Source organism: Astatotilapia calliptera, chromosome 14, assembly GCF_964374335.1.
Source record: "Astatotilapia calliptera chromosome 14, fAstCal68.1, whole genome shotgun sequence".
Lineage (NCBI taxonomy): Eukaryota > Metazoa > Chordata > Actinopteri > Cichliformes > Cichlidae > Astatotilapia > Astatotilapia calliptera.
The window spans coordinates 34,578,414-34,594,483 of NC_137435.1; the positions used below are offsets into that span (position 1 = coordinate 34,578,414).

Below are 16,070 nucleotides of genomic sequence, written 5' to 3' on the forward strand. Positions count from 1 at the left end.
ATGTTTGAGCCAAGAGAAACAAGCTTATAGGGTTATAAACCCAGGCTTCATAGATCATCCGCATTGCTCAGGGCAGAATGGGGGGAAGGTTTGGCTGTTAGGTTTCTACATGCTTGAGTGAAGAGGGTGCAGACATTCAGGACAAGCGGTGAAAACTAATAACTAAAGGGCTGTAATGATCATCTGCCGGAGCTCCAATTATTGTCAGAAAAATAGAGATAACAGCGGACTATAGACTATTCAATCAATCAGAACTGGCCATTATGAAATGACTAAGAAAAGCAAAGTCACAGAATAAACAAAAGACAAACACATGGAAAGTGATGTTATGTAACAGTCGCCACACTTTCTTTCAAATACCACTCCAGTGTTGAAGAACGGAAGGCACAGGAAAAGGTTTCATATCCGCAGCGGATCATATATAAGATCTTTGTATTTGTGTCCATCTCAACATGTCTGCTTGTATCTGCACTCATATCTGTAAGAGTTGTGCGGGAGCAAAGCATTGAAAAAAAAATCTAATTCTGTCCATGCCTGTGTGGGAGTATGAGCAAATGTACATGCTATCATACGCGTGCACTGCACGGCAGGCATTACACAAGTGTTCCTGGATTTGTGAGTGTGTGTGTGGGTGGATGGTTGCGTGGGTGTGAGATGGATAATTTCCAGTTAGAGTGAAAAACACGTTCTGCTTGGAGCAGGCCACACTACCTACCTACAGTGTCTCACCTACAGGTCCGCCTCCACCTCCACTTGCGTATGCTGCAGACACACGCACACGCACACACACAGGCCTGCTGATGGAAAGTGGTGTGTGAGAGAGAGTAAGGAGAGAGGCACCAAAGAAAATAGAGTAAATGAAGGAGGAGGTAGGTAAGAGCTTTCTGCATAACGAGTCAAGTTCATGGAGGCCTATGTGTTATTGAAGATAGATGATTCCAAGAGTTTGTGTACGTGCTCAGTGTTTACACACAAACAAACACATTATACCTATCATATGGATTCACAATACTGGCAACGTGTTGTTATATACAGAAAATGACAGATGGTTGTGTCATGACTTATTTTCAATATGTCCAGGCTCATATCCCCACACACACACACACACACACACACACGCACACACACACACACACGCGCGCGCACACACACACACACACACACACACACACACACACACACACACACACACACACACACGCGCACACACACACACACGCACACACACACACACACACACACACACACACACACACACACACACACACACACACAATGCATGTGTGATTTTAAACATTTGCAAACATAATCATTAAGATCCACACACACAGCCACCTGCCTTATATAGTGTTGGTCCCCCTTATCCTGGTAAAAGAGCCTGTACTGTCGAGGCATAGGCTCCACTAGACCCCTGAAGGTGTGCTGTGCTATGTGCCAACATGTTAGCAACAGATCCTCTAAGCCGTAAGTTGTGAGGTGAAGCCTCTGTGGATCAGACTTGTTTGTCCAGCACATCCCACAGATACTCCTATGGACTGAGATCTGGGGAATTTGGAAGCCAAGTCAACACCTCAAACTCATTGGTATGCTCCTCAAACTGAACAATTTTGCTTTGTGGCAAAAAGCCTTGGGCACACATGACCCTGTCACTGGTTCATCACTGTTCCTTCTTGGACCACTTTTTATAGATACTGACCACTGCAGACTGGAAACATGCCACAAGAGCTGCAGTTTTGGAGATGCTCTGACCCAGCTGTCCAGCCATCACAGTTTGGCCCTTATCGTTATGCCTATTGGTACATGCATAGACAAATCAAATTCAAATTTTATTTGTCACGTACACAGTCATACACAGTACGATATGTAGTGAAATGCTTGGATATGTAGTGAAATGCTTGGATCTTATTTAGGCATTACAGGATTCATACAATATTATTGTAGAAAGTTGCATTATGTGAATTCATGGGAAAATTCTTTTTAGGCTTCTTGCAATATCACAATGACCACTAGGATATATTGAGATAAAGGCTACCTATGCTTTATGCAGCTAATTTGAACTGCAACAGCTGGCAGTAATGAGGTTAGATGAAAAAGGTGCCACACTGGAAATATCTTTTAGACAGGCCACTGAAAAAAAAAGGTTTTATTTTTTGACCAAAGTGTTTCCAACGAGAAGATTCAGTTTGTGTGAGAGAAGATTAGCTGGTTTACAAAACTTTACAAATATAAGTGAGAATAATATTCCAACCTACACCGAACAGCAGTGCTAAACAGCCTCCTCAAGCTTTTTCATGTGGCATGTCTTCCCTGCTACAAATAGCATTATATAATCAGAAATAAGAGGAACCTACAAACTAGACAACAACTACTTGGTGAAAACACAGCTCACATTGCAGTTTCTTACTCTCCCCGACATACACATGCATACACGGACAAGACAAGATAGTGAGAGTGTGATTGAGAGGCCACAAGGTCACAGCAGATAATAAGAAGAGACAGAGGAGGACAGAGCAGATAGAGTGAGAGGGGAATAGATAACGAAGAGATGGACAGCGAGGGTCAACTGAGGTGCTGGCATAGGGCTGTTCGATATAACGATATATATCGGATGACGATATAAAAACGTCTATCTTTTTACTTTCGTGGTGTCACAAAATAAACTGTTTACGGCAATATTTTTTCATCATTTTGATGGTCACTGCAGTGGCTATATTAATTTCTTAAAGTTCTCTCTTTCTCTTATATTTAATATAACCACACTACAGACGGACAAGCAGCTGTTTTTATGCGTTGTCGTTAGCAACAACGACGGTAACAGCATCTCGTGTCCGCTTGTTTATGTTCCACGTAAACCTTTCACAATAAAGCTCAAGATCCTGTTGAGACTTTTCAAAATAAACCGAATCACGTGAAAGAGCAGATTATTTACGGATGAGAATTTTAAAAAAAAGAGCCGCCAGGTGCTAAAAATAAACCTTAGACTCAAACGTTAGAACAGGCTTTTCCCCGCAGCACGATGTATAATAAATACTCACAAAGAAAACAGCGGCCTTTACAACTTATGTCTAAAAATGTATCGTTTCATGCATCGGTTAAAACACTCGACTCCAGCTACATGACGCGCAGCTGGAAACACTTCCCGCAAGACGAGCTGCCAGAGATTCACAGAATTTACAGAAAATGTTACATTTTTGTGATTTATATCGATAGAATAACGATAGAATTCTTATATTGGGATATGAGATTTTGGTCATATCGCACAGCCCTATGCTGTGAAGTGAAGGACTCAAGCAACACACATAAATGTAACTCTACAGGGAACAGCTTCAGAAAATAATGAACAAGCAGAGGACCAAAGAAAACTTTTCCTCATTGCTTTCAATTTGTGAATGCCGCATCAAAATTAAACTATTATGTTCACCTAATGATTTGGCAGCATCTATAACATCAGTTCCAAACAATTACACCAACAGCGCTTTTATATGGAATCACAGAGCTCTGATGACACCAGGCAGTGGGTAATCCTATTCAGCATTGTGTCTTTGGCATGCATTATTATTAAATGTGAAGTCCATTAAAAGCCATGTACCAAGCCAGGTTCCTCCAGCCACACTTGTATTTTTGTGCAACAGATTTTACTGTAGTGCTATGATTGAGTTTAAACACCCAAATTAAAGGCAACAGTCAAAGCCATTAAAAAACACTGCAGACTAATGCTGAAGCAAGTGTATTCAGTTATTTAGTGAGCAACTAAACACAAATGTATTCATACAGTCAGTATATTTCATACAGTTTAGCCATAGTATGTTAGGCTGATGTAATCAGCAGAATGAAATGTCTCAACGCTTCATTCATAGTTAAACAGCATGCCACATAGGACAAAATTCCCTGCTGAGCCTCCAGTTTGACTCCACACAAGCCACTCTTTGCTACAGTGTCATTATCCTGCTATCTTTATCCACAAATCCTAACTTTATTGCAACATCTAATAAAGGCTGCCCTGCGAAATAACTTCCATGGTTGATCATCAGTCACTGAGTGCCACCATAAACTTATCAGCGCCATTAAAGAATCTACAGTTGTGGTTGAAATTTCTCTACAACTAGCAGTTTCCCTTTGCCAGCTTAAAAAGGATTTCTTTGAAAACACTCATTGGACTGACCAATCAGAACAATTAAAAGTTGAAGTCTCTTTCTCACCTTAGAAAGGTTTCTTGGAGCCACATCTGAGGTTCTGAGATCATCAGTTTTACCAACTGTGTAAATGCAAGCTATTCAGATGTGTCACTACATTGCCTAGGTCTGGAAGAAGACTCACGCTGTCACCCTCAGAGAGGAAATTGTTCAGGAATAACCCAGGAACCACCTAGGCGTAAACCTGCCATGAACTACAAACTGCTGGAACATCTGCATCACTGTCAACCGTGAATCAAGTTTAATATCACCATGGACTAAGAGGGTGCAGACCAAGAAAGAAGGCAATGCTCCAAAATAGACACCTTTACATCTGTTCACATGCACAAGCCAGATGCCTTTTAGAGATTTTTTTTTTTTTTTACTTGGCACAAATAGTTACCAGAAATGTAAGGAAAAGGTATGTTTAGAGCAATAAAAAAATGAACACTAACCGTGTAGGAACTATAAAGCATGGTGGTAGTGGTAGCATAACTCTCTGGAGCTGTTTTGCTGTTTTCTCTGGAGCGGTTTTTAGCTGAAAAATTGACACTACTGGGTGTTCCAACAACACAATTTTCCCAAACACATTAAAACTGGTTTTTCGAATCGATAAAAGAGGGTGACATTAAGCTTCCGGCATGAACTCTGCTAATTCTACCAAGAAGAGTAGTCAAATGTCCAGCAAGAATAATGCCACTATATAATAATATGCTGTACATAATGCTGCTAATGCTGCTTTTATGAAAGTTACCTAAAAAGGGACTATATATATCATTTCTCCGACAATGCGGTGGATTCAGACTAACACTCTAATATCTGCAAAAAGTATTTTAACTGCTATCATGCCAACGTGATCATGCCAAAAACTTGAAAGCTAAATGTTAGCATGCTGTCTGTGGACTAATGTCGGTACAGTGAGTCTGACTCTGCCCCAAGGTAGCAAAATCCCTCTCATACAACCTCTGAAGTTTATAAATTCCCATGTTATGATTTGCAATGCTTAACTTCACATAATAATAAGTTACGCTAACAGCATAATAGGGGTGCCTTTATATTTACCAGATAAATATAACAAAGTAATAAATCTTCTAATTCAGCTCCCACCAATTAATGTGTGCATTCTTTTTTGAGATGACATAAAGTTTTATTGGGCCCACTGACAACTTTATCATGCTAACATTTTAAAATCATTTTGTCTGTGGGCTAATAAAATTATAGCTGGCCTCAAGCTGTCCTAGGTACCAAAATTAGCCTAGTAACACTTCTAATGCTGAGTAATTTTCATGTTGTACTTGTTTAATCTCACACTATGCTAAAGCTGACACACTGGTGGTCATAGTGGTTTTTCATTTACAAGCTATGCTACTGAGCTTTTCAAAATCATTAACAAAATCAATAAATGCATTTCCCAAAACCCTAATTTATTCCTTTCTTTGAAGCATACTGTTAAATTAGATTTCTTAACAATTTGATGCATAGATATTATATGACCTTTAACCTTTTGCACATACTATAAACCTTTACCATTATTTTTTGAATTCTTATTAGCTTTTGGTTTAGTAGTTAACATTCTGCATAATGGCATTTACAAAATTAAAACTTATTTGTAATTTGTCTTGTTGTGTGCTGGTGTTTCTCTAGAATATACATACTCGTGATGACCCCAGCCCAGCTCTGGGAGGTAGGGAAGCTTCTTGATCCTGATGATGGAGTCGTAGAGGGAGGGCTGCAGGGACTGGGCCACGGCATTGGCTAAGATCACTGCTATCATTACCGGCAGGATGTGGGAGATCTGGCCAGTCAGCTCAAACACGATGACTGCAGTAGAAACCGTGTGGGTGACTGCTCCCGACAAGGCTGCAGCACCTTTGGGTTTGGGAGAGGACAGTGGAGTTAGTAGAGGACCAGAGAGAGAAAGTGTAGAAATAATTGGTTAGACGTTTGCTTGTAAGGTGAGATTTGGGGCTTTAGAAAGGGGTCCTTTGGGTGGCATTCAAAGCCCCCCTCCAAAAACAGATGGGTCAATACTAATATGATTTCAAAGAGCAATAAAATACTATCTTACTGTCCCCAAGCATATGACAAAGAGAACTGTTGATTAATGCCAGAGACTCAAGATTCTGACAAGCTGCTAAAATTTCTAACTTACACATTTCGCTTTCTGAGTCTCAGTTCTTCAAAGGTCTTTTGAAGATGTTAAAAGAAAAAAAAAAACTTTTTCTTGCACTTGGTTTCTTTACCATATTGATCCATCATCAGTGACTTCATTACTGTCTGCGTTCCCCCCAAAACTACAGGAAGTAAAATTAGCTAATCCCAAGATGAAAATACATAATCAGAAGTCTTTCAAACGATACAATAGAAAAGCTAACAAAGGCGAATTACTTGTTTTGGAACATGATCTGTAACTTTCTTGTGCGAATTAGAGCAGTGCTTTCGGATGTTTTATAACCAACCTTCCAAGACTCTTTACTTCAACTACTACATGTCCATATTACACTATTATTGGTTGTTGCTGTTAGCTGTGATATAACATCTTATAAAAACATGTATAAAAAGTGGTAATTTTAGGCTTTACTTCCCTTGGTACAATCAGAAACTGTTTCTACTGAGCCTATAAAGACCTAAAAACTATACTTGATTTAAATTAGCACGCTATATTTAACCATACACTGCTACGGTCGTTGTTACTACATTTCAATCCAGTTTTGACTTGGCAGTTCTGCTGATTTTTTAGTGGTCATAGCCAGAGAACTGGTTTTTATTACTGTGACAGTAATCTTCGTTTTGAAGTTTTGGTCATTTTAGGGAAAAAAAACCTTTGATATTTGTGCTCGGCAAACTTCAAGGTACATAAGTAAACTTCAAATGTCCACCTCCAAGTGTTTAAATCGATATTCCTACAAAACAGTCCAAATGCAGCAGGTGTACAAGATGTGCTCTAGCACTACACATGAATCCAAGCTTGACAGGGGAATTGAATGAACTGAAATCATTAACAGCATTTAAACAAAATTCTAATAATTTTACCTTAGTGTTGTAGCGTGCACAGTGGGATAGATTATTTACATTGTCTACAAGAAGCTGTACATTGTATAGAACACATTTCTAATCTAATCTACAAAATCAAACTTCAGATTTGGAAGTTAATTCACTCGAAGAGTCTTAAACAACAAAACAACAGAGCACTTTGCTCTCACACTGCAGGCTTACTTGTTGTTCCTCTAGTATTTAAAAGTAGAATGGGAGGGAGAGCCTTCAGTTTTCAGGCATCTCTTCTGTGGAACCAGTTTCCAGTTTGGATTCAGGAGACAGACACTATCTCTACTTTTAAGATTAGGCTTAAAACTTTGCTTTTTGCTAAAGTATATAGTTTGGATCTGGTGACCCTGAATCCTTCCTTAGTTATGCTACAATAGGTGTACGCTGCTGGGGGATTCCCATGATGCATTGAGTATTTCTTTTTCAGTCAACTTTCTCACTCACTATTTGTTAATAGACCTCTTTCCACTGAATCATACATCTCTGGCTCCACGACCCCAACTGGTCGTGGCAGATGGCCGCCCCTCCCTGAGCCTGGTTCTGCCGGAGGTTTCTTCCTGTTAAAAGGGAGTTTTTCCTTCCCACTGTCGCCAAAGTGCTTGCTCATAGGGGGTCAAATGATTGTCGGGTTTTCCTCTGTATGTATTATTGTAGGGTCTACCTTACAATATAAAGCACCTTGAGGAAACTGTTGCTGTGATTTGGCGCTATATAAATAAAAATGAATATAATTGAACACTATCTCATCCATACTGACTCAGTTCAAGCAACTAAATACACATTTATCCCCCCCACAGCCTTCTCCCCTATGTCCATAAAGCAAAAATCAACTATTTTGAATAATTCAATATAAAAGGAAACGTTACATTTGCAAATCTATTTAAAAAAATAAATACAGAGTAGTTAAAAGAGGAATACTCTAGCCACATCAAAGCAGAAAGAGCAGCATGGGCAAAGTGAGTGTTTATCCTAACAGAGAAAATGGATGAGACCAATCCAAAGAATGAGATGAACACTAGGGGGGAAAATACCAGAGAATGAAAGCATTAAAATAAAAAGAGAAACAGATGGTGAGTAAGAGAGTCTACAAAGACAGGTTTCATTGTTCTTTCTCCTAACTTAATTAAGCCCATGTATGCCCCTCAGATAAATGCTGCTGCTCCCTCTGCCCATCCCAACACTTATTCCTTAAAGCAAGGTCCGCTGCGAGATGAAAGAGGCTCATCAGAGTGTCAGGTCTGTAAAGGGGTGACTCATCAGCTATAGTGCAGCACAACAACAACAACATCAGCCCCAGAAAAACAGCCACCGCCAACCCATAACACTGGCATAATCAGCACGGCTGTCAACAAGTAGCAACTGTAGCAACGCTGCACCTCATTAGACACACAACTTCAGGAAGAATCTATAATGTTTGTAGTGCAACCATTTCTTTAAAGAAATACTGGGTACAGCTTCACTATCCAGTGTATACAATCATTACCCTTTGCTGGTTATTATCACTTATTTTACTATTCGTCTGTGTATCCAGACAAATAAATCATCTAGACTGATACATCAGACATTAGCTTGTCGCAGTGTTTGTGGCTTCTGATGAGTAACAACAAACAGAAGTAAAGATATGCCATAGGGACGTTCTGAGTCATTAAACATAATGTCTCTATTACATGGTTTGTTCACCAGAGAGTAAAGATCTCAGTATTGTTTGTTTAAGGTACATTTGTTTAATAAACCATACAGGAAAACTAAAAAAAAACAGAAGAAAATAAATATTTTGACATTATTAATAAGTTAAAATAATCATTTGCATTAACTAGCTTATTATTATCACTGTCCAGAGGGGGTATTTTTTGGGCGTTAAATGCGTAATTATTGGTAGTAAACTAGTAGTAGGAAATTATGGCTGTTGATTAAAATTTTCCCACATATTCTAACAAACTTGTTGTCTATCACATTACTTTTACAATTCAGTTGCTCTCCTTGTGTTTAACTTCCCTTGATATTTGAATAACAAAGCTGTGACACTGAGTGCAGTGCATTGTTGATTTAATGACTGTATTAGTACAAACAGGGGTGTGCAGTGTGAGTAAAAGTTGATGAGCAACAGCTGTCATATTTACCATTAGCTTTCTATTTATCCTTGTTTAATTGGAACTAATAAAAATTGTAATAAAATTATCGAGTTTCTGGCAGGTTTAAAAATTAAGTAAATACAACCTATAAAAAAAAAAAGTACAAATACAACCTGAGTTGAACACTAACCTTATATTACACATTGTTTAGTACAGTTCATGGTTCGGGAGCTTGTAGAACAACCTGTAGCAGCAATAACTACTTCTTTGCATGGCTATTAGTCTGTCATATTATTTCTTTGCGGGCATTCATGTATGCACAGCTCTCTTAAGGTCCCCAAACAGCCTTTTAATCAGGTTAAGGTCTCAGCTTTGACTCTGTCCAGTGGATGCCCAATCCAGTTTGAAACAAGTCTTAGCTGTCGAACACATAGCCTCACATTTTTCTCAAAACAAAGACTATGGTGTACAGGAGTTTATGGTCAGCTCAATAACAGCCTAGCATTTGTCTAATAAATTATAACATGGGATAATGTGTCATGTTTGGTAGTTCATTTCTCAGAAATCTATACAGACAGACTTAAAATGCAGAGAAACAATACAGTTTCTTATCAATATATTCTTTTAACACTTAAATTATGTTCACTTTTTGTGAACACTTTTTGTATTCATATATATATTCTTCAAGTACATTATTCAGTCAACACAAAACAAAAATATGCCTTTGCCAAGCAACAAAACAATGTCTGCTTCTTAACAGGACTCCTGGATTGCACATTAGCTTGGATATTCAACACCACTGTGAAGAAATTTGTTGTTTTTTTTCAGCTGGTGTCTAAACTGTTTTGCAGGAGGTTTCTTTGTCGTGACTGGTCTGGGGATCTTATAAATATAATTTGATTTTGTCTGGAGCACTTGAGTCTGTTCATATTCCATGTCACCTTTAATCAGGGTCAACTTAAAGCCTTAACTTGGAGCTGAAAAACTGAGCAATTCTGCTACAGGAAATATTTCTGTGCATTCACTTTTATTTCTCTTGCCATCAAAGATGAAAGCCCTTCACAGAAAGCCAAGAAGAAAAATGTGTATATAGGTTTATAATGCAAAGGCTGAATCACAGAGGAATTGTAGAAGCAAACGTCTTTTATTGCAGCAAAAATATGTAGATTAGGATGGAGAGTGAGAGACAGCTGAAATGGTGTGTGTCTTTAACTTACCCACAACAGCATAGCCTCCTGGCACTATGGGGTAGATGGTACCATCTGTGTTAATGCCATCAGGGAACCAGGCAGCCATGCTTTCTCCAACCAGACGACCAAAGGCTGCCCCTGAATTACACAGGGAAACAGAGACACACAATCATTGAGACCATTTCGCAAGTGCAATATTGGTGGTGGCCCAGTAGATGCTGTAACGCCAACCACTAAAACATAAATCCTTAGGTCAAAAAGTACAAACGTCTTGGGTATGCTAAAAAGTTTTATAGTGAAAGTTTAATAACTGTATTTGATTATGATTTTCTCGCTGTTTCCAAATATGAGCAATACACCACTGCTTTGGTTCTCGTGTGAACGACAGCATCAAGCACTCCTTATTTGAAAAACCTTTCTCTAAATGGAAATGAACCAATTAAAAAAACGAAAACTGTAACGTTGGTATTAAGCCACACCAGGGTATTTAAAAATGATTGATTTTTTTCCCCAACCGTTTTGAAAATACTGTACATGTGCCTTTCTTATACACCAGTACATGTGTACTGTACTTTAGGGGTGGTGAACAAGAAAGCTGGTTGCCTGACTCTGTGTTAGCACTGCAACAGGCTGGTGACCAGTCCGGCGCGTACCCTGCCTCCCACCCTATGACAGTTGGGTTAAGGCTCCACCACCACCCTGAATTGGATGTGGTGTTCCTGGTCAAGTGTCAGGAGGATATAAAGTTATGAGGTCAAAAGACATCACCTAATCCTATGTACCATATGCCTACAGCGACAATTGCCTCCTCTCTCCTCAACTGACAGCTGGATATTTGAAATGATTGTTATAGTTGCATCTTTTGTTTGGACAGGAAAGCAGGGTAGCAATTAGACTTAAAATAGCAGATTCAATGGCAGCAGTTCCAGTGACAGTCTAGAATGCTAATTAGATTGGTCTCATAAGTTTCACTTCCTGCTTAAATAAAGATACTAATAATGCCAAATAAATTCCCAAATTAAATACAATAACATTATTTGTATTTAATTAGTGGCAAACATATATAGTAATTTATAGTACATGACTGACTTTCAAAGGATTTATTTTTGTTTGATTTTTTTGGTAAATACAGTGGGGCAAAAAAGTATTTAGTCAGCCACCGATTGTGCAAGTTCCCCCACTTAAAATGATGACAGAGGTCAGTAATTTGCACCAGAGGTACACTTCAACTGTGAGAGACAGAATGTGAAAAAAAAAATCCATGAATTCACATGGTAGGATTTGTAAAGAATTTATTCGTAAATCAGGGTGGAAAATAAGTATTTGGTCACCTCAAACAAGGAAAATCTCTGGCTCTCACAGACCTGTAACGTCTTCTGTAAGAAGCTTTTCTGTCCCCCACTCGTTACCTGTATGAATGGCACCTGTTTGAACTCATCATCTGTATAAAAGACACCTGTCCACAGCCTCAAACAGTCAGACTCCAAACTCCGCCGTGGCCAAGACCAAAGAGCTTTCGAAGGACACCAGGAAAAGTATTGTAGACCTGCACCAGACTGGGAAGAGTGAATCTACAATAGGCAAGCAGCTTGGTGTGAAAAAATCAACTGTGGGAGCAATCATCAGAAAATGGAAGACATACAAGACCACTGATAATCTCCCTCGATCTGGGGCTCCACGCAAGATCTCATCCCGTGGGGTCAAAATGATCATGAGAACGGTGAGCAAAGATCCCAGAACCACACGGGGGGACCTGGTGAATGACCTGCAGAGAGCTGGGACCAAAGTAACAAAGGTCACCATCAGTAACACACTACAACAGCAGGGAATCAAATCCCGCAGTGCCAGACGTGTTCCGCTGCTGAAGCCAGTGCATGTCCAGGCCCGTCTGAAGTTTGCCAGAGAGCACATGGATGATACAGCAGAGGATTGGGAGAATGTCATGTGGTCAGATGAAACCAAAGTAGAACTTTTTGGTATAAACTCAACTCGTCGTGTTTGGAGGAAGAAGAATACTGAGTTGCATCCCAAGAACACCATACCTACTGTGAAGCATGGGGGTGGAAACATCATGCTATGGGGCTGTTTTTCTGCCAAGGGGACAGGACGACTAATCCGTGTTAAGGACAGAATGAATGGGGCCATGTATCGTGAGATTTTGAGCCAAAACCTCCTTCCATCAGTGAGAACTTTGAAGATGAAACGAGGCTGGGTCTTCCAACATGACAATGATCCAAAACACACCGCCCGGGCAACAAAGGAGTGGCTCCGTAAGAAGCATTTGAAAGTCCTGGAGTGGCCTAGCCAGTCTCCAGACCTCAACCCCATAGAAAATCTGTGGCGGGAGTTGAAAGTCCGTGTTGCTCGGCGACAGCCCCAAAACATCACTGCTCTCGAGAAGATCTGCATGGAGGAATGGGCCAAAATACCAGCTACTGTGTGTGCAAACCTGGTAAAGACCTATAGTAAACGTTTGACCTCTGTTATTGCCAACAAAGGTTATGTTACAAAGTATTGAGTTGTATTTTTGTTATTGACCAAATACTTATTTTCCACCCTGATTTACGAATAAATTCTTTACAAATCCTACCATGTGAATTCATGGATTTTTTTTTCACATTCTGTCTCTCACAGTTGAAGTGTACCTCTGGTGCAAATTACTGACCTCTGTCATCATTTTAAGTGGGGGAACTTGCACAATCGGTGGCTGACTAAATACTTTTTTGCCCCACTGTATGTTAAATTACACAAACGTAATCCTGTAGAGTAGGGTTAAACCTAGGGTTGGGTTTCTTCTGTCCCTTTACACACACAAACACATGTAGTCATTTACTTCTTACCAATGACAAATACTGGCATGAAGGCTCCGGAGGGCACTGGGATAGTGATGGCCAAGGCAGACATCCAGAACTAAGAGGGGAAAATAGAAGCAGATAAAGAAAGAAAAGACATGAAAAGAAAGAACAGGGTGGCATTTCAATTAGCTTCAGAGTACCATCCGGTGTGCCCCTCGATGATAGCCAAGCTGAACCCTCTACCAGCAGTGAGGAGGCGACCATGCGAGGCTTATTGCTGAGGTTAGATTGAGCTGTCACTTTCACTCTCCATTTGACAAAGACCCTGAAATAAACCCCTGGGTAATGAGCGGACCCTGCCGATTGGCGGACGGTGCACCAGACGAGCGGAGAGACTGCTAATTAGGAAAGAAACAAAAACGGAAATGTCATCACTGACAATGTGTGAGCATTATCGTCAGGTCTGTGTGTGTGTGTGTGTGTGTGTGTGTGTGTGTGTGTGTGTGTGTGTGTGTGTGTGTGCAAATGTATAAGTGTAGCAAGATGTAGGAAGATGGTTGAACAGAGATGAGTTTTAAAAGGCTGTCATACTCACTTATGGTAATAAAAGTCTGCACTGATACCTGGGACATCGTTAAAACGATGATCCACGCTTACTTGACTGGACTCAATGTTAGATTAAAAAGTCTTATTAAAATTCCATTTATACTCCACACTACCAGCATAGTATTTATCGGTTCTTCAGTAAAAACTGTCTGATCACTCTTTCCATCCTTGACACTTGAGGTAGTTAAGACTGACTAAGTCACCCTTCAAAGTTAACTCTAACTCAGTTTATTTGTAGAACAAAGTGTATTTTTGAACCTTTTCAATGTCTTAATAAAGAAATCCTCACTGAGTCAAATCCTTACTTGTTCCCACAGTCGCCAGTTCACACATGAAGGCCATTTGGATCACTTCTGTACTGAAGACCAGTAATCCAAGGTGCATTGAATCATGAGCACCAACATGCTGCACTCTACTCACAACACACACCAAAAGCATCTTCCAAACATTCAGTCTGTTAAGGCTACAAAACAATCACATCTCTCTGACTTGCCCTCAGTGCCAACAGGATTGCTGTGAATCATACACTGGGGAAACCAAACAACTGTTGGTTAAGCGCAAAACAGAAGAGCTACCTCGTCGGGCCACAACTCTGCTGTCTACACCTCCGGCCCCGACTCTTGACTCTCAACAATGATGATGTGCACATTCTGGCCAGGAAGCAATGCTGATTTGGGAAATCAAAGAGGCCCAGAAAAGGAACAACCATCATATTTGAAAAGAGATACTCTAGACACCAAACTGACTGCTTATGTAAGAAATTAATTATCTCGAACATGAGTTTTCTAGGAAATGTGAGAGTCTGAATGTGAGGCTGAAATATTGCTTGTACAACACTAAATGCTGGTTGAGGTTGTTTCATTTTCCTTTCAGACAGAAACAGGAGTTTAACAGAGAGTACAAGACACATGTACGAGCTTGTTTCAGCTGAACTGTGTAACGAAAGTTGGGAAGTGCCTTAGAATCAGGTTCCCAGTGAATGAGGGGTAAAAATGTTTCAGTGCGAGTCTCCCAAGGTCTTGATTATCCAATCCATTAACCTCCTAGGACCTGGCGTCCACATATGTGGACATCACATTTTGGGTTATTTAGACTAAAATACTCAATTTTGCTCTACATGGGACTGATATCCACTTACAAGGACATTATACTGCTACTGTTCTAACAAAATTTTAAACGAATATCCTCATATGTGGCTCTTATTTTTCTTAAAAACAAAAATAAGGTTAAAAAAAAATCTGGTAATTCTTTGTTTTTACATTCATCGGGCCCCAATATGCCCAAATATCAAAGAGAAATTAAAAATGAATGTCGTGGAAGAGTCTGGGTCTTAGGAGGTTAAGGTACTAACGAAAAGAAAAGGAAAGAGGATTTGGAGCTAAAGTGCTTTAATAGCCCTTGAATTGAGTAATAAACTAATCGACTGTAAGTAAATCAATTAGTGAGTATTTTAAAAGTTCACATTTTTGAGTAAGTTAAAGCTAAAATGTCAAAACCTTTTCTCCAAATTCTGTAATCATTTATTCTGTAATTTGTTAAACTACAGGTAGGCTTGTGCATATGTTTCCATGTCATTTTGAAAAATCAAAGCAAAATACTCTACTATAAATAACAAATTCAAAAAACTATGTCCATTTAAATACAAATATTAACATACGATGTAAAGTTGGGTATACAACATTTTATGGTTGAGACTGTATGTGGTGGAAACAGTTGGGAACAGTTTTTACTTGCTGTTCCCAACCAAGTAACAGGTCTCTACAAAGGGTCACACAGTTGGACTAATATAATCTTTACTGATTTTGTTTCCTTGGTCTTGACCTGAGATTGTGAATTTGAACAATTGAACAATTGAATTTGAACAATTTTAATTGTTTAAGTAGCATCTGCACAGATAGCATGCTAACTCAAAGCTAGCCAAGAGCAGAGTGATGTTAAAGCTGAGTGCATGAAGACCCCAGCCCAGCAGCCAGAGCCTGAACTTCAACAAGAAACAAAGGCAGTGATGAGCAGCTAGACTGCAGCCTCCGTTTCTACCTGTTCATGTTTCTAAAGTAGACTCACTGGGGTAATTAACTTTGAAGTCTGTTTAGGCTCATTGTCATATAATATCCACTTTTACTGCTACACAGATGACACCCAGCTCTATTTATCTTCCAAACCCACAGCTACTCTCCCACCCACATCCAT

At 39.6% G+C, this 16,070-nt stretch overlaps 1 protein-coding gene across 2 annotated transcripts in view; it reads right to left on the reverse strand.

Annotated features, from left to right (window-relative positions):
- The window catches only part of LOC113036314 (chloride channel protein 2), a 184,075-nt gene that overhangs the window by 36,634 nt on the left and 131,371 nt on the right, over nucleotides 1–16,070 (reverse strand). For both annotated transcript variants that reach the window (XM_026192578.2, XM_080288596.1), the window contains exons 13-15: nucleotides 13,320–13,389; nucleotides 10,507–10,617; nucleotides 5,828–6,041 (exon numbers count right to left, since the gene is read on the reverse strand). In XM_026192578.2, the coding sequence (XP_026048363.1) occupies nucleotides 5,828–6,041; nucleotides 10,507–10,617; nucleotides 13,320–13,389 (395 nt within the window). The remainder of the gene's footprint in view (nucleotides 1–5,827; nucleotides 6,042–10,506; nucleotides 10,618–13,319; nucleotides 13,390–16,070) is intronic.